At 37.0% G+C, this 23,110-nt stretch overlaps 1 protein-coding gene across 1 annotated transcript; it reads right to left on the bottom strand.

Moving 5' to 3' along the window:
* Positions 1-12,084: 12,084 nt before the first annotated feature.
* On the bottom strand, positions 12,085-14,410 carry LOC107921639 (uncharacterized). The gene is made up of 5 exons (XM_016851468.1): positions 13,988-14,410; positions 13,607-13,768; positions 13,202-13,545; positions 12,555-13,102; positions 12,085-12,476 (listed from the first exon to the last, which is right to left on the bottom strand). The coding sequence occupies exons 1-5, from the start codon at positions 14,408-14,410 to the stop codon at positions 12,085-12,087; spliced, it is 1,869 nt and encodes a 622-aa protein (XP_016706957.1).
* Positions 14,411-23,110: the final 8,700 nt, after the last annotated feature.

The raw sequence follows: 23,110 nt of genomic DNA, 5'->3' as shown, positions 1-23,110 counted from the left end.
TTATTGTATATTGCATATCAATTTTAAACTAATAATTTTTACAATTTATTATTTCTCTTTTACATTTATATAAGAACTTATTTAATATATAAATTAAAAAATACTAATTAATCTAAACCTTAAACCCTAACTCGACCCCGAATCTCTAAACCCTAAATCACTAACTCTTAACCCCAAACCCCAAACAACTAACCTCTAAACCTTATTTAATATAAAAAATAAAAAAACACTAATTAATCTAAATCATAAACCCTAACCCGACCCTGAATCCCTAACCCCTAACCCTTAAACATTACTTAATATATAAATTAAAATGCACTAATTAATCTAAACCCTAAACCCTAACCTGACACTAAATCTATAAACCCTAAATCCTTAACTCTTAACCTCTAACACTTAACCCCTAACCCTTAACCCATAAACCTTAAATCACAACCCTTAAATCAGAGTCCCTAATCCATAATCCCTAATTCCATAATCTATAAACCTTAAAATTGCAACTATTGAACCAGCCCTAAATCCTAAATTAACCATATATATATCTACCCTAAACCATATATATTAAACCCTAAACTATAATGATAATTAAATTAAATATTTTAAAATTAATACTATCGTATCTTTTACAATTATATTTGAAATTATTTAATATATAAATTAAAAATCAACCAATCATGTACACAAAAAAATTTAAAATTATTTTAAGTAATAGTATTTTAATTTCTTCATTTTTAACAAATATTTTTCTATGTTTTTTTATTTCAAATTATTTTTACATGTCATTATTTCAAATTTATCCATTTTTAACAAATATTCAATTAAAAATAAATTAAATAGTAAATAGCAGATAAAATGTTTTTGCGGCGCTTTTTCAAAAACGCCGCTAAAGCCCCGAGCATTAGCGGCGCTTTTTTAAAAACGCCGCTAAAGATCTGAGCATTAGCGGCGCTTTTTTTAAAAACGCCGCTAAAGATCTGAAAGGTAGAAAACAATGTCGTTGGGCTTAGGTTAAAAACGCCACTAAAAATCGAGCATTAGCGGTGCTTTCCTGGAAGCGCCGCTAATTGTCGATCTTTAGCGGCGTTTTACGTAATGCGCCGCTAATGCTCGATTTTTAGTGACGTTTTTTGTTCAAACGCCGCTAAAAATGCCGCTAAAAGCCTGTTTTGGTGTAGTGAAACATTATATCTCTGTCACACCTTTTCTCTATACGATGTCGTGGCATTTTAAATTTATATTACATTATCATTTAAAATTAAAAAGAAAATGGAGTTATGCTATTATAGTTAAACAGTTTTTTAAAAGTCCTAATCGCTTAATTTTTTCAATCTAAATTTTTGTTTTGTAGGGTGACAATGACAACCTTAGAGTTGCTAGTTGTGGCTTCTTCAACAATATTCTCTGATTTTATTTTTCCTTTTTTTTCTTTTAATTTCAATCCACAATATTGGGGTTTTGTTTTGGCTACATTTTCCTGGTTTTGTTTTGTCCACTTTGTTTCTCTGAAAGTAATGGTGGTTTTAGTTTTAATTGTTAGTTTCTTGTGAGATTTGCTAAGGTAAGCGTGTCACTAGATTTATTAAGAATTATTCTTAGAGAGACTTATCATTATAGAACACAATGATGGTGTTTCTAAAATTGAAATCTAAGATGATGAAAAGGAGGATAAGTCATTTAAGACTTGCCTTCTGTGCATCACTAATGCGATGGGTTCCTTAGGGCTCTTAGTTTGATAATGGCGGGGTTAGGATGCAATTTTTAACAATTTGATCAATGTGATGCATCTTTGGTTTGTTTATGAATACTTTTAGTGTTGCGGTTACTATCAATTTGTTTCTCTCTTTTGAAATTATTCCACAAGCATGACATTTGAGCATTAGTTTGTAGTAACGGACATCTCCTATAGATTTTATTTACAATAACTAATTTTCTTAAAGAGCTTACTACAATTACACCAGTTGTGGTTTCCTCTACCTCAATGCTCAGTTTATCAGGCATATTACAATAAACATAAGAGTGGGTGGATCCTATGCTAATCAAGGCAAAGTATTGAATTGAATGAAATAAAAATATCTGTGATGACATTAAACAAATCTCTTTCCTCATGTCCCCTAACGGCATATAAGAGGGTAGGTTGTCTAGACTAAGCTCAGTTCGCGTCCGTTTCTAAAGTAGTTGCAGCCCTATTTTGACCTCTACTATAACATCCCAAATTTTAGCTTAAGGTTTTGTGAAATTATTTCAAATATGAGTAAATAGCCCAATGGTTAAAAGGAAAGTAAGGAAGAAAGGTAATTAGATTAAGGTCTCAAGTTCGAACCCCTTCTATTACAAAATAGCTCAAATTTTCCAAATTTCTCATTTCCCCTATTTTTGTGTCACCACTAACTAGTAACCCTAGGTATAAATATCACTTTTATTTATTTTTTTAGCTTTTAGTCATTATTCATCAGCCCTAGCCGCCTCACCCACTCCTTCTCTTCTTTTCTCCCAAATTTTCTCTTTTTTCCCTTGTGTGCTGCTGCCTAAACCACCAAGCTCCACCGCCCATTTTTCCTTCTTTAATGATGGGCTTTTGCACCATTCTCTTCCTTTCATTGCTTCCATTTTCTCATAATTTTTCCAGCCTTAAATCTAAAAATTTTGACACTAAAAAATGGATATCCATTGCTGCCCAAAAAGGTGTTCATTGCTGCCCCTTTCTTCTGCTAAAGTAAGTGTTGTTATTCTTTCACTTTCTTATTGGATTTTTCAATAAAATACCCAATTTTCCATATCTAGAATTGGGGTATCTTTAATGATTTTATGGGTTGTCTTTTTTATTTGGAAAAACCAGGATCGACTTAAAAAAAAAAATGGGAGTCGCCACCAATCCTTTTTCGAGGTGTGATCGGGTCACCTTGAGATTTAAAAAAACATATTTTTTTACTAAAATATCGATTTTGGTCTTTGAAACGTAAGAAAACAGGTTCGGGAGTCGGTTACGTGCGAGGAAGGGTCAACACCCTCACGACGCCCAAAAATTGGTACCGAATTGATTGTTTAATGTCTTAATATTGAAATTTTGAAAAGATTCTAAAATATGATCCTGTGAAAAGAAAATTTAAATAAACCAACTTGAGTGATAAACGCACTCCTTTCGAAGAAATAAAGTATTGCACTTAGTAAGTTGGAGTGTAATAGCTTAATCTTCGAAATTAAGTGTACCTTTTAACTTTAAAAACTCATGAATTTTTAGAAGGATACTTGATTATTTAGGTCAACCAGTAAATTAGAACCCAGTAAGTTAAGTTTCAATTTCTCGAAATTCCTAAACACCGAATATTGCCTTTATTTTTAAAAATCCTTGATCCGAGGTAGCAAAATGTCAGATCTAGTAAGTTAGGGTCCAACATTTTGAAATCTCGAAGAACTTTGTTTATAAATTTTATGGTTTTATTGTAAAATAAATCCTTGGCTATTTAAATTCAACGAGAAGAATCGGGGCCCAGTAAGTTAGGGCACAATTCTCTCGAGAATCGCAAACACCGAGCATTTTTGAAAATTTACGAAATAAAATGATTTTAGTGCTTTTGTGAAACACCCTTTTTTTTAAAGATTTCAAAATAATATTATAGTAACTATATATATTTTAGAATTGCTTAGTTTAATAGGTTATATATGAAATAATAATAATATTATATAAAGAATATTATCAAGTAAATATAATTTATATAAAATATACAAAAGATGAATTTCAAAATATGATAAAAATATCAAAAACTACACAAATCGAATCAAAATTTCACAAGACATACATAGTATAACCAACAACGAACTAAATGATAACAAGCCAAGTTTGAAAATAAAAGAATATGATAGATTAAAAAAATTTAACGTATGATAAATTAAAAGCAATATTTATTTGAAACATTAAAACCATACTAGAAATAACGATTAAATTTGTCAACATAAGAACTATTTTAAACTTAAAATTAAACTAGTAAAAGTTTAGTTAAAATCACAATGAGATTAAAAGAAAAGAAAAAAAACAAGACAAAATAAATAGTGGGATAAAAATTAAATTGTAATAAAATAATATTAAACAGTTAGCAAACACCAATAAAAAGGATTGAAGTTGTATTTGATTAAAATCTGAAGGACTAAAACAGCAAATAAGCGCACAGATTGGGGCACTCTAACTCAGTCGATGAAAACGATGCCGTTTGTTCGCGGATTAAAATTAAATCAGCATAAAATATGCGGCGAAATTTAAAAAACCTGAAGAAAAACTGATTTAAAACAGCATTTAATGCAGAGGGACCAAATGAGAAATAAACCATCACACGAAAACGCATGAATCCTTCCCTCGGGTCGGGTCACTGCTCGAATACCAGCCCCTCACGACACCATTTTGAGACCATCAAACTCGGTCTCAAACGATGCCGTTTCTAACTATATAAAAGCTAAAATAAACCCTAGCCTAAGCAGGCTCCTCCCCATTTTTTAAAAAAGAAAAACCTAACATAGATGCACCCTCATCGCCGCATCTGTGGATCGACTGCTCAAGGTACCATCAGCCTCGTCTGACCCTGATTGCGACAGAGCGAACGGAGACAAGGTAAGCCCCTCACTTCCTTTCTTTCTCTTCTATTTTAGTACTAATCAATGAACAAAGGAGCAAAAAAAAACAAAGAAAAGCAAAAAGATTAACAATCACCTTTCGAAATTTCTCTTTTTTTTATTTCTCTGGATGAGTTTTTTTTTTGTATTCAATCTCTCTGTGTAAAAAATACAAAGGTTTCTCTTCTGTTTTATATCCCCCTATTCGAAATAATAATAGAATAAAATAAAAAAAATACAATTTCTTCTTTCTCTGCTGCATTTTTTGTTTGTGTTCGAAAGTACGGCGTACGAAGGGTGGACGTGGCATGTACGGAGGCGTGCGTGGCTGGGGCAGCAATGGCTGTTGAAGCAGACTAGGGTTTCTTTGTTTGCACATTAGCTGGGCTAGGTTAATTGGGTTTAGGGTTGGGCTAGGTTAATTAGGTTTAGTGGGTATTTGGGCTAGTTGCAAATGGACATTTAGACTTTTAATTTTCTTGATTTGGTTTATTTTATTTGTGTTTTTGGGCCTGGGAAAATTGAGCCTATTACAGTTGCCCCCCTTTGCTCATTGTCGTGTAACGGGAATGAAGCAGAGACTAAAAAGGGCCAATTTTTCCCGATCGTGTTGGACCTTCGTGCTCTTCTTCTTCAAGTAGCCTCATTCTATCCTACTGCATCTTCAAAGGTATAGGAATTGGTGCTTTAATCCACTCCACTGCAACGTTAGGAAGATAGGATTTGTACCTTGTAGTGTCTTGAAAGAACAAAATTTGCTATCTTTAGTCTGCTCCACTGCAACTTCAGGGGGATAACATCCGTGGTTTTAATCCGCTTCACTGCAACTTCAAGGAGATAGGATTGATTTCTTTTGTCTGCTCCCCTACAACTTCAGGGAGATAAGATTGATTTCTTTTGTTTGCTCCACTGCAACTTCAGGGAGATGAGACTAGATGCGATCCGCTCTACTGCAACTTCAGAGAGATGAGATCTGTGGTTTTAACCCGCTCCACAGCAACTTCAAGGAGATATGATTGATTTCTTTTGTCTGCTCCATTACAACTTTAAGGGATATAAGATTGGTTTTAGTCCGCTCCACTGCAACTTCAGGGGGATAAGATCCGTGGTTTTAATCTGTTTCACTGCAACTTCAGGGAGATAGGATTGATTTCTTTTTTTTGCTCCACTACAACTTCAGGGAGATAAGATTGATTTCTTTTGTCTACTACACTGCAACTTCAGGGAGATGAGACTAGATGCGATCCGCTCTACTACAACTTCAGAGAGATGAGATTTGTGGTTTTAACCCACTCTACTGCAACTTCAGAGATATATAATTGATTTCTTTTGTTTGCTCCGCTGCAACTTTAGGGAGATAAGATTGGTTTTAATCCACTCCACTGCAACTTCAGGGAGATAGGACTGATTTCTTTTGTCTGCTCCACTGCAACTTCAGGGAGATAGGTCTGGATGCGATCTTCTCTATTACAACTTTATAGAGATAAGATCTGTGGTTTTAATCCGCTCTACTGCAACTTCAGGGAGATAGGATTGATTTCTTTTGTCTGCTCCATTGCAACTTTAGGGAGATAAGACTTGTTTTAATCTGCTCCACTGCAACTTTAAGGAGATAGGACTAATTACTTGTGTCTTCTCCACTGCAACTTCAAGGAGATAAGATTGGTTTTAATCCGCTCCACTGCAACTTCAGGGAGATAGGACTGGATGCGATCTGCTCTACTGTAACTTTAGAGAGATAAGATCTGTAGAATCCATTTGATGAACCTAATTATGCCTAGTGATTAGGATGTCACGCCTTCTTACTCAACTGGCTTCTCCAAAGAAACTTAATCAGATTGCCCCCATTGAAAACCTTAAAGTTCAATCCACTAGGACACAAAATTTGTACCATGATTCTCCTACTGTAACCCAAGGGTAGAAAAATATGGCTCTTTCTCAATACTCTTCTATCGTAATTCAAGGATATAGAATGTGAAACTCTTTGGTCCTTTACACCATTCTCCGGGTGTCATACCAAATGCTCATGAACAAATGAAAGCTTTCTTCTCCGAGGAAACCTCTTACTATTGCTTGGTGATCATTGCTTGCTTGTTCATTGAAGCCTGATCACCGACACGACATTTTGTCATTTTGTCCAATCATTGTTTTGACAAAAAAATTTTAAGGGATAGTCTCAATTTAGACTTTTCTTTCCTAGATATTTCAACCTTTAAACTTAGTGCATTCTAAACAATAGTCTTGTTTCAGGTTACTGTATTATTTAGAAACTTCTAGAGTAATATGCAGAACTTTCCTTATGAAAGTATTATTAGTCCATTAATCATTATTCCAATGCAACATGCTTGCAAAAAGATCATAACAAAAAATAGAATTAATTTGGGAGCATAGCTCGAAATGAATAAATTATCAAAGATAGTAAAGAATGATAACAAAGAAATTGATTAGGAATGTGTATCTTGGAAAAGAATGAAGTGTTTCAAGAATAAAAAATTCAATATAAATAGTATGAAGATTAGGTGCCCCAGATATCGCAGCTTGAGCTTTTCTGTACAAACTTTCTGAAGACCATTCTGAGTTTGACATGTGTTTAGAAGATCTATAGTACTCCGTCGATGCCCCAAGATATCGCCTACCCTTTCCTGCTGATTCAGGTATAGCAAGACCACCACATGCCCCAATCTGATCAAAATTCTAGTTCCTCTGATCACTTGATGCCCCATTCTGATCCAAAATTTGAGCCGCCCTTTTCGTGTTTTCAACTCAAATCCCTTTTGGTCTCAAGGTGCCCTTTGCGGGTTTTCACATTGATCTTTTTTTTTTGACTCAAAGCGCCCTTTGCAGGTTTTCACCTTGGTCTCTTCTCTTTTTTAGGCAAAGTATTTCTTGACTGAGTCTGAGTTTACTAGATTAGGCAGGCTTTTACCATCCATCTAGCTCAAGATCAGAGCTCATCCAGAAAAGACCTTCTTCACAACAGAAGGTCCTTCCCAATTTGGCATCCATTTCCCTCTAAAATCCTTTTGTAGAGAAAGGATCTTTTTTAACACCAAGTCCCCCTCATGAAATTCTCTAGGATGAACCTTTTTGTTATAGGCTCGCATCATTCGTTTCTGGTACATTTGGCCGTGATGAATAGCTTTTAACATCTTCTCTTCTATCAGGTTCAACTAATCAGAACGAGATTGGATCCATTCAGCCTCATCTAACTTTAGTTCAGCTAACACCCTGATAGAAGGAATTTCAACTTCAATGGGTAACACTGCCTCCATCCCGTAGATTAGAGAAAAAGGTGTCACCCCAGTAGAAGTCTTGATAGATGTTCGATAGGCAATGAGAGCAAATGGTAACTTCTCGTGCCAATCCTTGTAAGTTTCAATCATTTTCCCCACAATTTTCTTGATATTTTTGTTAGCCGCCTCCACTGCACCATTCATTTTTGGGCGAAAAGGTGACGAATTATGGTGTCTGATCTTGAATTGACTATAGACTTCCGCTATTGAACTATTGTTCAAATTGAGCGCATTGTCAAATATGATTCTTTCGGGCATTCCATATCGACATATAATCTCCTTTTTCAAGAACTTATTGACTGCTACCTTCGTGACATTAGCATATGAAGCAGCTTCCACCCTTTTAGTAAAGTAATCAATGACCACGAAGATGAAACGATGCCCGTTGGAAGCCTTTGACAATATGTGCCCGATGACATCCATCCCCCACATGGAGAAAGGCCACGGAGAAGTTATAACATGAAGAGGTGACGGCGGCACGTGTATTTTGTCTACGTAGATCTGGCATTTATGGCACTTCTTGGCATAATCAATGCAACCTCCTTCCATAGTGGACTAGTAGTACCCGAATCTCATGATCTGTTGGCCATTGTCAAACTACTGGCTTGCGTTCTACAGATGCCCTCATAGACTTTTTCCAAAATTTTCTTGGCCTCCACAGCATGCACGCATCTCAATAATACTTGATCCTTTCCTTTCTTATATAAAATATCTCCATCTAAGATGTAGTCAATGGTGAGCCTCCTCGATGTCCTCTTATCATTTTCTGTTGCTTGATCAGGGTACTCACGATTCTTCACATACCGCAGTACATCTTGGTCCTAAGGATGGTCATCATTTTTCCCTTCCTCAATACTGTAGCAGTGAGTCGGGGTCTCATAAATGCTGATTTGAATAGGCTTCATGACTTTTAGTTTGTTCACCTGGATCATAGAGGCTAAGGTAGCCAAAACATCAGCCATCTGATTTTCTTCTCGTGGGAGATAACAAAAAGTGATACTATCAAACTCCTCGATCAACTCTAGAGCCAATCTCCGGTAGCGAATTAATTTTTGGTCTCTAGTTTCCCATTCCCCTTTGAGCTAATATCATCAATTTCGAGTCTCCGTATACCTCTAGTATCTTAATTTTTTGCTCCATGGCTGCCCGGATACACATAATGCAAGCTTCATACTCGGCCATGTTATTAGTGCAAAGAAAACCAATTTACTGGTAAAAGGATAATGATCTCCATTAGGGGATACAAGTATTGCCCCAATCCCATTACCTACAGCATTTGATGCTCCGTCGAAGTTTAGCCTCCAAGGATGATTTTCTTGAGAATCCTCGTCAGCAGTTGTCACGTTCATCAAGTCTTCATTCGGGAAATCAAAATCTAGAGCTTCATAATCTTCTAAAGCTCTACTAGCCAAAAAGTCAGCTATTACACTCCTTTTGACAACCTTCTGATTTACGTATACTATATCAAATTCAGAGAGTAAAATCTACCATCTAGCCATCCTCCCATTCAGTACAGCTAACTCCATCATATACTTTAAAGGGTCTAACTTTGAATTTAGCCACGTTGTATGGTAGAGCATAGATTGCCTCAATCTCTATGTTGTCCAGATCAGGGCACAACATAATTTTTCAATGGGCGAATATCTAATTTCACAATCAGTAAATTTCTTACTGAGATAATATATCGCCTTCTCCTTCCGCCCTGTCTCATCATGTTGACCTAATACACATCCCATGGAGTGGTCAAACATTGTCAAATACAGGATCAGTGGTTTATCCGGACTAGGAGGTGACAATACTGGGGTATTAGACAAATATTGTTTCACTTTTTCAAAAGCTTTCTGACATTCTTCGTCTCATACACCTAGGTTATGCTTCTTAATGAGACGAAATATGGGGTCACACTTCTCAGTTAGTTGTGAAATGAACCGTGCTATATAATTTAGTCTCCCTAGAAAACCCCCAACTTCTTCTTACGTACGCGGGGAGGCAATTCTTGAATATCTTTGACTTTATCTGGGTCAATTTCAACCCCTTTTTCACTGACTACAAACCCCAGAAGCTTTCCTGATTTATCCCCAAAGATACATTTGGCCGGATTGAGTTTGAGTTGGAACTTTCTTAACCTTAAGAATAACTTTCTCAGGACCTGCACGTGCTCTTCTTCCTTCTGGGATTTTGCAATCATGTCATCAACATATACTTCAATTTCCCTATGCATCATATCATGGAAGAGGGTCACCATGGCTCTCTGGTACGTGGCTTCTGCATTTTTCAACCCGAATGGCATTACTTTATAATAGAAAGTTCCCCATAAGGTTATGAACGTGGTTTTTCTCATATCCTCAGGATGCATCTTAATTTGGTTATACCTTGAAAAACCGTCCATGAAGGAAAATAGCGAGTGTACTGCCGTGTTGTCCACCAGGGTGTTAATGTGAGGCAAGGGAAAATTATCCTTTGGGCTAGCTCTATTCAGATCTCTATAATCTACACACATTCGTACCTTCCCATCTTTCTTAGGGAACGGTACGATATTGGCCACCCATTCTAAGTATTCGACTACTTGTAGGAACCCAACGTCGAATTGCTTTTGAACTTCCTCCATTATTTTGAGTACAATATCGGGCCTCATTCTCTGGAGTTTTTGCTGAACTGGCTTACAATCCTCTTTTATAGGAAGACGGTGTACTACCATATTGGTATTTAGCCCGGGCATATCCTGGTATGACCATGCCAAGACATCTTTAAACTCTCGAAGTAACTTGATGAGATCTCGCTTTGTTTCTTCGGTCATGCACGTTCCTATTTTTACTACTTTTCCCTCCACCAGGGTCACAATCTCTACCGTTTCCTTGTGAGGTAGGATCTGTTTCTCCTTCTGCTCTACCATCCTCATCAAGTCTGAAGATAGGTTTCAATCTATGACGTCTTCAAAGTCCTGAGATCCCTCCAGGGTCAAAAGGATTTTCCGCGTCTATAGCAGAGTCACTCATGTCATTAATACTTGAGGATTTGTTATAGGTACCAAGGAATATACAAATGGAATATGAATTTTAAGAATATTTATTTGTATGTTATGATTATGAATTAATGAAAGAATGATCTGAAAGGAAATGAAAGAATCCAAAATGACTATTCGTACAAAAATAACGAAAGAATCTTAAAAAATAATTGCAAATATGTATTTCATTAGAATAACGATATTCAAACATATGCCTGTTTCACAAAGAAGTTCCTATTGTCTCTAGGCTAAAACAACAAGTATGTTCTGAATATTACTCTGAGAAAGCTCTAAAAAACTTCAGGTATTTCTTCTTTAGTCCAATTGTTTAGAACACTCCTAGGTTCATAAGGACGGATATCTAACAGAATCCCCTCTTTACTTGTGTCTTCATGTAGGGCGCTGATATGCACATTTCCCAACATTTCTTCAATGCTTTCTTCTCTGGATAGTATTCATTCAGGATGAATAAACCCCCTGATACAAAGGTCTTAGATATGTGGGGAAAGTTCATAGGCTCCCACTTGACTTCTTCTCCGCTCAAACGTGTCTTTCTTCTCTCCTACCTCTTTTCTATTTCCCTTTTCTTTTGTTTCATATCTGGCCTGTAACCCAAGCCAAAACGATCAAACTTATCCTTCAGTACTGGTGCCTCAATTCTTCCTTGAAGATGCCTTCCCAAACCTCTTCCTGGCAAGGCTCCCCTTCCTACCATCAACTGCAGACCCATCTTCGTAGTCTTGGATATTCTTAGTACCGGGATTCTGTCTCCCTCAGTAATAAATGTTGCGGTCACGAACTCTAAGAATCGAAAAGAACATTCCCGTGCCTCATCATTGGTCTCCACATATGATGCATCATTAGTTACTGTCGCGATGATATCTTCTTCAGCACTTATCATCACCAATCGACCTTCTAACACTAACTTTAACTTCTGATGAAGTGAAGACGGCACAACCCCTGCCGAGTGTATCCAAGGTCTCCCCCACAAACAATTGTAGGAAGGTTTGATATCCATTACCAGGAAGTCCACCTTATAAGTGGTTGGGCCAACTATCAATGGTATCTCAATCCTTCCCATAACCTTCCTTTAAATTCCTTCAAATGCCCTCACTATATTCTAACATGTCTTCATATGTGAGCTGTCCACAGGTAGTCTATTAAGGGTGGATAGGGGCAATACATTCAACGCAGACCTATTATCAATAAAAACTCCTGGCAACGTGTACCCTTTGCATCGAGTAGTTTGTCATCACTGAAGAAGATGAAATTATCGACACTTATATTGTTCACTAACCGATCCAGCTTGCTAACAGAGATGACATTAGCTACATATGTCTCATTCAATACCTTCATCAACGTACTCCGATGTACCTCTGAACTCAAGAGCAAAGCTAACACGGATATGCGAACTAGTTGTTTATGCAGTTGTTCCACAACACTGTACTCACTGTGTTTTAGAAATTTCAAGAATTTCTTAGCCTCCTCTTCTTTTATCGGCTCATTAACCAATGGCTCAGATTCAACTGCCTTCTCTTCCTTTTGCTCTACCGTCGAAGATTTTCCATTTACCGGTTCTGCTCGAGAATTTGTCAAATCACAGCGTTTTCCATTACGCGTATAAGAACCTATACCCTAATCCCTTTCTACAGTACCAGTTGAAGTGTCCTTTCCTGGGATGGTTGTGTTGCACTCATAGTTCCATGGGACTGTCTTGCTATCCTTGTAAGAGAAGGTTGCAGGTTTCTGAATGATGATATTTGGTGTCACCTGAACCCTAGCTTCATTATTCTTAGGGCGCGAGATGATGACCACAGGATGATTTATTTTTGGGGTCCTCGTCATTGAGTCCGACGTGCATATGCTTCTTTTTTCCTTTGCTTCTTTATAGGACTCCATCTCTTTGTTATCCATCATGCTTTGGACTAGAGCTCTGAATTCTTCACATCTTTGGATTTTGTGTCCTATTTCATGATGGAATTCACAATAATTTTTAGTCTTCCAACCTTTCTCGAAACCTGAAATGACTAACCCTCTTCTTGCGATTTCCTTCCAGACCCATTTCAACGGAGTTTTTACTTCAGCAATGTCGGTCTTGACTCCTTCTCCCATATTTTCACTAATCATATTCAGTCCCTTATCAGTATGATTGGGTAGTGGATTTTCTACGCTAGGTGAGTCATCAAACTTGACAACACCCATGCTGATGAGTCTTTCAACTAGCTTCTTGAAGGCAGTACAATTCTCTATGGAATGCCCTATAATTCCAGCATGGTAGTTGCATTGTGCATTCACGTCATACCATTTGGGATACGGGGGTTGTAAAGGGGTCAAGTAATAAGGAGAAACAACGTGTGCATTGAATAAACTCTGATACAGCTCCTTATATGACATTGGAATTGGTGTGAACTGGGGCTTTTCAGTACCTTTTCTCACACCAGATTCTTGTCTTGTTGAACCTTGTTGACTAGCAACCACTTTTCTTGGCCGGTTCACCGTAATCGATTTGTTGTATGTGTTCACGTTGTTTACCTCGTTTTCCTTTCTCTTTGAGGCTGACCTTTTGTTACTCTCTTCCGCCTCTATTTTCCCATTTCTGATGGCACTTTCAATCATTTCACCATTCATGATTATATCTGAGAAAATCTATGAGGCACATTCCAACATGTGCATGATAAACGGGGCTTTCAGTGTGTTGATGAAAAACATCATCGTCTCTTTCTCCAAGAGTGGCGGCTGCCTGGATAGCGACTTCCCTCCATCTTTGCGTGTATTGCCTAAAACTCTCACTCGATTTCTTCTCCATGTTTTGTAACGTAATTCTATCGGGGGACATATCCGTTACATCGTTGTACTGTTTCATGAATACCTGTGCCAAGTCCCTCCATGAACCAATCTTGGTACGGCTCAATTGATTGTACCATTTAGACGCTGCCCCTACCAAACTGTCTTGGAAGCAGTGTATTAGCAGTTGATCATTGTTAACGTAGCCAGTCATCCTTCTACAGAACATGGTGATGTGGGCCTCGGGGCAGCTAGTTCCATTGTATTTTTCAAATTCAGGCATTTTGAACTTGTGAAGAAGTACTAAGTCTGGAACCAAGCTGAGATCTTTAGCGTCGATTCCATGATGGCTATAAGCACTTTCCATGGCTTTGAATTTTTCCTCCAACCATTTACACCTATCCTCCCACCGTTTTGGCAATTCCACATTTGCCTTTCCTTCTTCAGCCGCTTCATCAAAATTGGGAATAATAGGATTAATCAAGTTATCTCCCAGGCTTGAACTTGATCCACCTCGAAAATTCATGGGCATCGAGACACCAGCTTGTAACTGTTGAGGCCTAATTGTGACAGATGGTCTCCTTGTGTACATTTCAGCTTGGGTTTGTACATTTGGTGGAGTAAAATCTGGAGGATATAACGGATCCTCATTACCTTCTCCAGGATTGGTCATAGGGCCCTTTCCTTTATTTACTTCTCTTGCCAGTAGTTGGGTCAACTGAGCCATAGTATCTCTTTGAGATTCCATCAGTTTTTACATCATGTTTTCTTGGATTTTATCTAGCTGCTCTTGCATTTTCACTTGTAACCATTATTGCATATCCTTTTGTATTTGCTCAAGTTTCTCTAATCTTTGGTCAATTTCCTTAGTTTTACGATGAGTACCGTACCGATGCTTCATTGGTGAGCTTTTTTTGGTTTCCAGATTAACTGTAATGATTTTAATCAATTAGGATCTTTCGTGGGACTTTAATGCATATGATGTAATGTAATGTAAATGCATGAATGCAAAAATGCATCGATTCTAATTCAATTCCATTTAGAAAGCTTTATTTAGAAAACAAAATTCTTTACATAAAATAGATTACATATACAGTTTTGCCCTAATGCTCAAAACTTTAATTTTTTTAAGTAGTGAAGCAAGCTCTTTTCCCTGGTCTGATTCCAACTCGTATTTTACACTCAGTGCATCAGCCTGTACTGCCAATGTCTGTAAGTAATCGGCTACCCCCCGAATCTGGGCCACAGCTTCTCCCAAATCATGATCTCTATTTCTAACTTGGCCCTGATAAAAGTGAAGCTGCTCTTTCTGACGTTCTTCATTTACTTCAAATAATTCAATCAGCATCTCATAGTTTTGTAATGTCACCTTTAATTCTTCTACTCTTTTCTTCATTTCCTCAATCTTGCTCAAGCTCGCTCTTAGCTCTACCGCAGTATTACGATTTCAGTAACGATGAAGAGACCTTTCAAGTTCAGCTACTCTTGCCTTTAATTCATCCTTTTCACTCCGACTTTCTGACAGACTCTTCTCTAAGGCCTTGTTTTGCACTTGAGTCTCTTGGCATTTCTTTTCCCACCTATCAGCCTTGCCTTTTTCTTCTCGAATCTCTTGTCGCCACTTTTCTAAAGTCTTCCCTAGCCCATAGGTTCTCATTGATAGACGCAACTTCTTGTAATCCGTTTTTAAGCTATCCAGGTCCTCTTCGGCTTTATTCTTTCCCTTTCTTAATTTTTCAGCCTCTAACTTTTGAACATCAGAATCTAACCTCAAATGCATATTTTCTTCTTCCAACTGTTCTATCTTCGTTTCAAGCTCCAAATTCCTTCTTTCGAAGTCCTGTTTTATAATTTCTAAATCTAACTGGATCACTTGCAAGTACTCTTCCATTGGTCGAGCATCTTCTGAATTTGACTTCGGGGTATTATCGTTGATTCTTTTACTCTGCCATTCACTGTACCTGGGGGTCGTCATTGAGCCTATAGCCAATCTTTTCATCCGACGATTCTGATTCCAATCGTTAGAAATCTCCTTTACCCTTTTCTTATAATTATCTCCTCGGTACGAAAACTCAGACTGAGCTAACCCATGTGTTACCGGTACAAATTTCCTTGAACCGTATTGCCTTAGTACAAGCAAAGGAGCATACCCAATGGTTCCCCAAATTCCAAGCAAAGGAACTCAATCAAAGCTCCCACATTGGTAAAGAATTCTATCAGGAATCAACGAAGGAGCTTTCCACTCGACGTCCTCTTCTTGAAGATTTTGGAGAAGCCCTATCCAATTTTCCTCTGATATGTCATCCCTTCTTGGCGTGGCCACTATTTCTTTCAACAGGGAGTAATTCCTAGAGAAAACTTGATACGAAATCTTATCCACCTTCTAGAAGTGGCTATGAAGCCAAACTAGCAACAATTGTGCGCACCCTATAAATCTGCCCTCACTAGCTCATCTACACGCATTCAAAGATTTAAATGTCTTAGCCAAGATTGCAGGAATAGGCATAACCCCTCTATCAAGTCGATCAAAGAGATCTGAGACCGCTTCATTGACATATCCTAATACCCTAAGGAAGATTATCAATCCGTAGATACTTAAAGCAAACACATCAACTTTCTTTTTTGTATCTGGATGCGCCAAAATCAAGTCTCGTAAATTCTTCCATGCAATACATTTACACTCACCCTTCTGCTTGATCTTAGCTGTAATCCACTGTTCACTCATTCCCGTCATGTTTGCCAATTTTTTCCAAAAAGCTGGGACATATGCGGCTTTGGAATAAGCTTTATCGACCTGAAACCTCGAACAACGCAGTAGGGCTGTATATTCCTCCACAGTAGGCACCAAGTCAACCTTCCCAAAAGCAAAGCAGCTATATGCAGGGTTCCCATATTGAGCAAGGGCCCGGAACAAGTGTTCATCTACATTAATATCGAGTAAGTACAACAAGTCCCCATAATTAGAGTAGAACAACTGCTTAATCTCATGATTCCACTGTTCCCATATCTCTTTCAACTCCTGGAGGCTGTTCTACGTCACACTGATACGAGTGTAGTCCTAGAATTCTGATGTGTATCCCTTAGCTAAACTATCTCTCCTTTTTAATTGTGTTTTCTCTGACCATATACGGACAACAGCATTATCCTCCACTTTATCAAGAAATTTGTTTTCCATAAAAAACTTCCTAATTTAGCAATCGAACTTGAATCGACACTCTTTTGAATATGAAATGACATGCAAACATAGAAAAAAAACACCATAAGTTAGTATAACATACAAGTAAGTTAGTATAACATACAAGCAAAATTCACAGCAAATACAAAAGAACCAAGCATTTATCTGGGTAATCACTAGGGGTTGGGGTAGTTCTACCTAGGTTGGGCTCCTAGGTTTTCTACATGTGGTTTGGTCCTAAAGTCAAGGTACCCGAACCAGCGAATTCCTCGATCCTCACCCATTAAAGGCTCATACGGACCGAGTTTGGTTCAGAGGAATACATTTCCCTATGGCTACACAGAGATGAAAATATCACGAAGACATAGGTACGGATGTATCCGAAAGTGATCCATTATCCTGCACAGAGCTGAAAACCCCACGAAGGAGTAGCTCTCACTCCCACTTAAAAGGGGCACACTAAACAGTCTTTATGCATTATGATGCCAAGAAGTAAAACTCAATTTATAGTAATCATACCACAAACAAATGCAATGAGAGGATCGTAGTTTTTTAAATCAAATTATCAATTTTGAATAATAAGACAAAAAAATCAATTTTATGGCTTGACTCTCTAAGCTCCCCAGCGGAGTCGCCAAGTTGTTGAAACCACCATTTTTTATTTGGAAAAATAGGGATTGACTTAAAAAAAGAAAATGGGAGTCGCCACCAATCCTTTTTCGAGGTGTGATCGAGTCACCTTGAGATTTTAATAAAACATATTGTTTTACTAAAATATCGATTTCGGTCTTTGAAACGTAAGAAAACAGGTTCGGGAGTCGGTTACGTGCGAGGAAGGGTCAACACCCTCGCGACGCCCAAAAATTGGTACCGAATCGATTGTTTAATGTCTTAATATTGAAATTTTGAAAAGATTCTAAAATACGATCCTGTGAAAAGAAAATTTAAATAAACCAAATTGAGTGATGCACGTACAAGAAACAAAGTATTGCACTCAGTAAGTTGGAGTGTAATAGCCTAATCTTCGAAATTAAGTGTACCTTTTAACTTTTAAAACTCATGCATTTTGAGAAGGATACTTGATTATTTAAGTCAACCGGCAAATTAGAACCCAGTAAGTTAGGGTTCAATTTCTTGAAATTCCTAAACACCGAATATTGCCTTTATTTTTAAAAATCATTGATCCGAGGTAGCAAAATGTCAGATCCAGTAAGTTAGGGTCCAACATTTTGAAATCCCGAAGAACTTTGTTTAGAAATTGTATGGTTTTATTGTAAAATAAATACTTGGCTATTTAAATTCAATGAGAAGAATCGGGGCCTAGTAAGTTAGGGCACAATTCTCTCGAGAATCGCGAACACCTAGCATTTTTGAAAATATACGAAATAAAATGATTTTAGTGCTTTTGTAATACACCCTTTTTTAAAAGATTTCAAAATAATATTAAAGCAACTATATATATTTTAGAAATGTTTAGTTTAATACGTTGTATATGAAATAATAATAATATTATATGAAGAATATTATCAAGTAAATATAATATATATAAAATATACAAAAAATGAATTTCAAAATATGATAAAAATATCAAAAACCTACACAAATCGAATCAAAATTTCACAAGACATACATAGTATAACCAATAACGAACTAAATGATAACAAGCCAAGTTTGAAAACAAAAGAATATGATAGATTAAAAAAATTTAGCATATGATAAATTAAAAGCAATATTAATTTGAAACATTCAAACCATACTAGAAATAAGGATTAAATTTGTCAACATAAGAACTATTTTAAACTTAAAATTAACAAGTTTAGCTAAAATCACAATGAGATTAAAAGAAAAACAAAACAAGACAAAATAAATAGTGGGATAAAAATTAAATTGTAATAAACAATATTAAACAGTCAGCAAAGACCAATTAAAAGGAGTGAAGTTGTATTTGATTAAAATCCGAAGGACTAAAACAACAAATAAGCGCGCAGATTTGGGGCACTCTAACTCAGTCGACGAAAACGATGCCATTTGTCCGCGGATTAAAATGAAATCAGCGTAAAATATGCAGAGAAATTTAAAAGACCTGAAGAAAAACTGATTTAAAACAGCATTCAATGCGGAGGGACCAAAAGAGAAATAAACCGTAACACGAAAACGCGCAGATCCTTCCCTCGAGTCGGGTCACCGCGCGAATACCAGCCCCTCACAATGCCGTTTTGAGACCATCAAACTCGGTCTCAAACGACGCTGTTTCTAACTATAAAAAAGCTAAAATAAACCCTAGCCTAAGCAGGCTCCTCCCCATTTTTTAAAAAATAAAAAAACCTAACATAGATGGACCCTCCTCGCCGCATTGTGGACCGACTGCTCAAGGGACCCTCAGCCTCGTCTGACCCCGGTTGCGACGGAGCGAACGGAGACCAGGTAAGCCCCTCACTTCCTTTCTTTCTCTTCTATTTCAGTACTAATCAATGAACAAAAGAGCAAAAAATAACAAAGAAAAGCAAAAAGATTAACAACCACCTTTCGAACTTTCTCTTTTTTTTTGATTTCTCTGGATGAGTTTTTTTTTATTCAATCTCTCTGTGTAAAAATTACAAAGGGTTTCTCTTTTGTTTTATATCCCCCTATTTGAAATAATAATAGAATAAAATAAAAAATACAATTTTTTCTTTCTCTGCTGCGTTTTTTGTTTGTGTTCGCAGGTACGGTGTACGGAGGGTGGACGTGGTGTGTACGGAGGTGGCCATACGGAGGTGTGCGTGGCTGGGGTAGCAACGGCTGTTGAAGCAGACTAGGGTTTCTTTGTTTGCACATTAGCTGGGCTAGGTTAATTGGGTTTAGTGGGTATTTGGGCTAGTTGCAAATGGACATTTGGACTTTTAATTTTCTTAATTTGGTTTATTTTATTTGAGTTTTTGGGCCCGGAAAAATTGGGCCTATTACATGGGTAATTTTCCAACCTTCAAAAGTGTTTTGCAAAGGCTCTCAAAATAGCCTCGAATTGCCACCACTAGTGGTCGTGCATCGCGTAGAAGCACCAAAAGGGTGCTGCTATTTTTATTAATTTTTACAAAAAAATTTCCAGCAATATTTTAGTCTCATAAACCCTTAATAATCAGTCTTTAATCATGTGTGACTTAGGAAAATTCAATCTGGATTGTTCGCCAACTCAAATCTGACGAATCGGGAAGCGTAAGTGTGATAGTTGTAGGTTAATGCAAAGATTTCAATTTGATTTTTGGGGATTGTGTTTATTGATTAAATTAGGGTGTTTCTTTATTTTTTACATACTGTTTTTTCAATATTTTATCGTGTTAGTTGTTGACTTAAACGTCCCAAACCAACAATCAAGCCATTAAACGTTCACGCGTACGTTTCCCGTCAAACCAATGTAAGTAGCCTAGTCGCTTTTGGACCTAAAATTTTTTATGGTAATGTCAATTTGATCAAACCCTTAAGGTGGTGTTCTAAATTTATTTTGACAGCATCCTAACTCAATAATTTTTTACTTTTAATTTAGGTTTGATTTAAGGTCTTAAGGAGAAATCGTGTGTTTCACAAGTAGTGTTGCAGTAGTGCGAAAATAAGGTGTGGGTCCTAACTTGTTAACATGAATGGTTTAGTAATAGTTTAAAGGTTATAAAAGTTGATTAGTCTTGTTGGTCAAGCTTATTTAAATGGTAAGCAAATGATTTTAAAGTGGGCTGAATCAGGTACATTATGATGAGCCCTAACTAAATGGCATGTTTGAAAAGTTGCTTGATTGACTGAATAGTTGTTTGATTGGTACTGATATGAATGGTTTGTTAATATATTTTATGTTGGTTGTGTGGATATCATGAATCAAAATGAAAATAAAGTTTGAGTGCATGAAACGTATGATTGGGTGAAATGCTATGAAATGTACAGAATAAATGTTTGTTATACATGCACTGATAAAAATGTTTATGATATGATATGGAAATTAAGGCATGTTTGAATGACGCCATATTAGTGGTGAAATTGAATGTTTGATAAGTGCTCTTGCTGAATGAGAGTGAATGATAATATAAGGGCATGTTGAGCATGCTATTGAAATGATAATGTAATAGAAATTCATTCTGATTGGAATTTTTATGACATATCGCATGTGCATGGGGTGGGATATTATGGTTGATGGAGGAGTTCCGTGGAGTAAGAGTGGCATATTAAGTCCACGTATATGTTGACAGTGCACTGCACTGGGTGTAATTAAGAGAGTGTCGATTATATCGCATTTTATGTTAATTTGTAGAATAATTGCATTATTTAATATCATGGTTTAACCACATCGAGCTTTGCTTACAATGATTGGAGTTTGGTAAAAGAGTTCTAGGGAACTCGTGGTGTGTAGAGGATGGTTTGGGTAGGATTTCATTATACATTATGATATGTCCATGACATTTATGATTGATACTATTTATGTTATGCTTGTGTTGCAATTGTAATAATGGTGAATGATATTATTATGTATGATTGAATATTCTTATCAAGTTGACTCACACTAAGCCAGTTACCTCAGCCCATAGTTTCAACCATCTCAGGTAATGCTCAAGACTAGGACCGAACATGGCATGTAGACATACGACAGACTTCGAACTTTATTATTATTTGGCTTGGTTTTAATTAAATTTATTTGGTTTTTGAACTCTAAGGCTATTTGAATTGTGGCTGGGTTTTTTTCTCTTCTGCTTTTGGATTTTCATGCATGCATACTTGACATATAGATTTGGTTTTTATAGGATTATTTAAAAATTGGACAAAGCATGATATCTAACTTAAATGATAAATCTGTTAATACCAAATTTTTCACTGTAATAAAAGATGACAAAGTTTTTAATAAGAACGATGAGTTAAATGTTTTCTAAACCATGCTAATACTAATAACATGACCTAAATAGATTTGATTTAATTAATTAATGTTTTCCCAAAACTAACAAAGATAAACCGCCATTTCCCTAAACGAATAGGTACTTCATGTTTTCAACAAATGATAGGGTAGCATTGTCACATAGGTGTCCTATATGATCACCATGATTTGGCAATAAAACCTAGGTCGGGTTTTGAGGGTTGCATCTACCCCTTGGAGGAAACTGAACCATTCTCTAGTTTTGGATCGTATTGTAGGCCAGAGTTTGTTCTTGCCCACCTTGACAAGGATAATCTTTCACCATGTGTTCTGTTGACCCACACCATAGGCAAGCACCTAAATTTTTCCAACACTCGCCTGAGTTACGCTTATAGCAACATGGACAGTTGGGAGTCCTATTCCTAGAATTTGTCGTGACAGCCCCTTGCTATGGTCTACCCTCTCTAGTTTGCTTTACAGGATGCGAGTTCAAACTAGTGGAACCCTAGTCTCTCTTGGACAGGACCTTACTTTTCTCCCGTTGTTCCCGATTTACTTACTTAATCTCTTTTACAATTTTGGCTTTTTCCACTAGAGTTTCAAACACTCGTTCTTGGGTGGAACAACACGTATCTTAAGGTCAAATTGCAGCCCGTTTTCAAATCTTACACATTTGTCCTGCTCTGTGGCAACCATACCCTGAGTATATCAACAAAGCCTCAGAAATTCAACCTCATATTCTGCCAAGGGTTTGTCTCATTACTTCAGCTTGATGAACTCGAGCTTGTGGGCCTCTACATACCTCGTGCCTATATACTTCTTCTGGAAGGCCTCTAGTAAGTATTCCCATTTTATGCGACCAACTTGCGTTTGTCTTATCATAGACTGCCACCAATGATAGGTCTTCTCTCTAAGTAAGGACACAATGCCCTTCAACTTTTGCTCCGGAGAACAGTCTAAGTCCTAAAGAATTTTTTTTGTTGACTCCATCCTATACTCAACCACACCTAGGAGTCGTTCCAGCAACGCCTTTGAAAGTTTCAGCCCCATTCGACTAGAGCCTCTCTGCAGTAGATTCACAGTTCTCCGATCCATTTTGGGCTCCAACAACCTTTTGCAACACCCTCAGCATAGCCTGGGTCACCACGTTGTCACTGTTTTTGTAGCCTCTACCACCATTAGTGGTGGACTTCTAAACATAGTCCTCCTCAATGATTGGGTTCTTGCCCTGAATAGTGGGCAACTCTACAGGTGCAGCCCTATGCAGCCTACCCCTACCACATCTACCTTAGGTGTTCATAGTTTTCTTTTGAGAATTTAAAATCTAGAGTTTATCTACAGTTTTCAAATAGAAGTTCAAGCATTAGTTATGTAACGCCCTC

This window comes from Gossypium hirsutum, chromosome D01 (genome assembly GCF_007990345.1).
Source record: "Gossypium hirsutum isolate 1008001.06 chromosome D01, Gossypium_hirsutum_v2.1, whole genome shotgun sequence".
In the NCBI taxonomy this organism is placed as follows: Eukaryota; Viridiplantae; Streptophyta; class Magnoliopsida; order Malvales; family Malvaceae; genus Gossypium; species Gossypium hirsutum.
Note: the sequence above shows the minus strand (reverse complement) of the source record. Positions and strands in the feature narration are given on the sequence as shown.

Excerpts from the sequence above, each read along its gene's own strand:
- LOC107921639 (XM_016851468.1), bottom strand. The coding sequence starts at position 14,410 with ATGGCTCAGTTGACCCAACTACTGGCAAGAGAAGTAAATAAAGGAAAG. Across the intron at positions 13,546-13,606 it reads TTGGAGAAAGAGACGATGAT|ATTTTCTCAGATATAATCAT; the intron begins GTTTTTCATCAA and ends TGTGCCTCATAG. Across the intron at positions 13,103-13,201 it reads CAACCCCCGTATCCCAAATG|CATGGGTGTTGTCAAGTTTG; the intron begins GTATGACGTGAA and ends AAGACTCATCAG.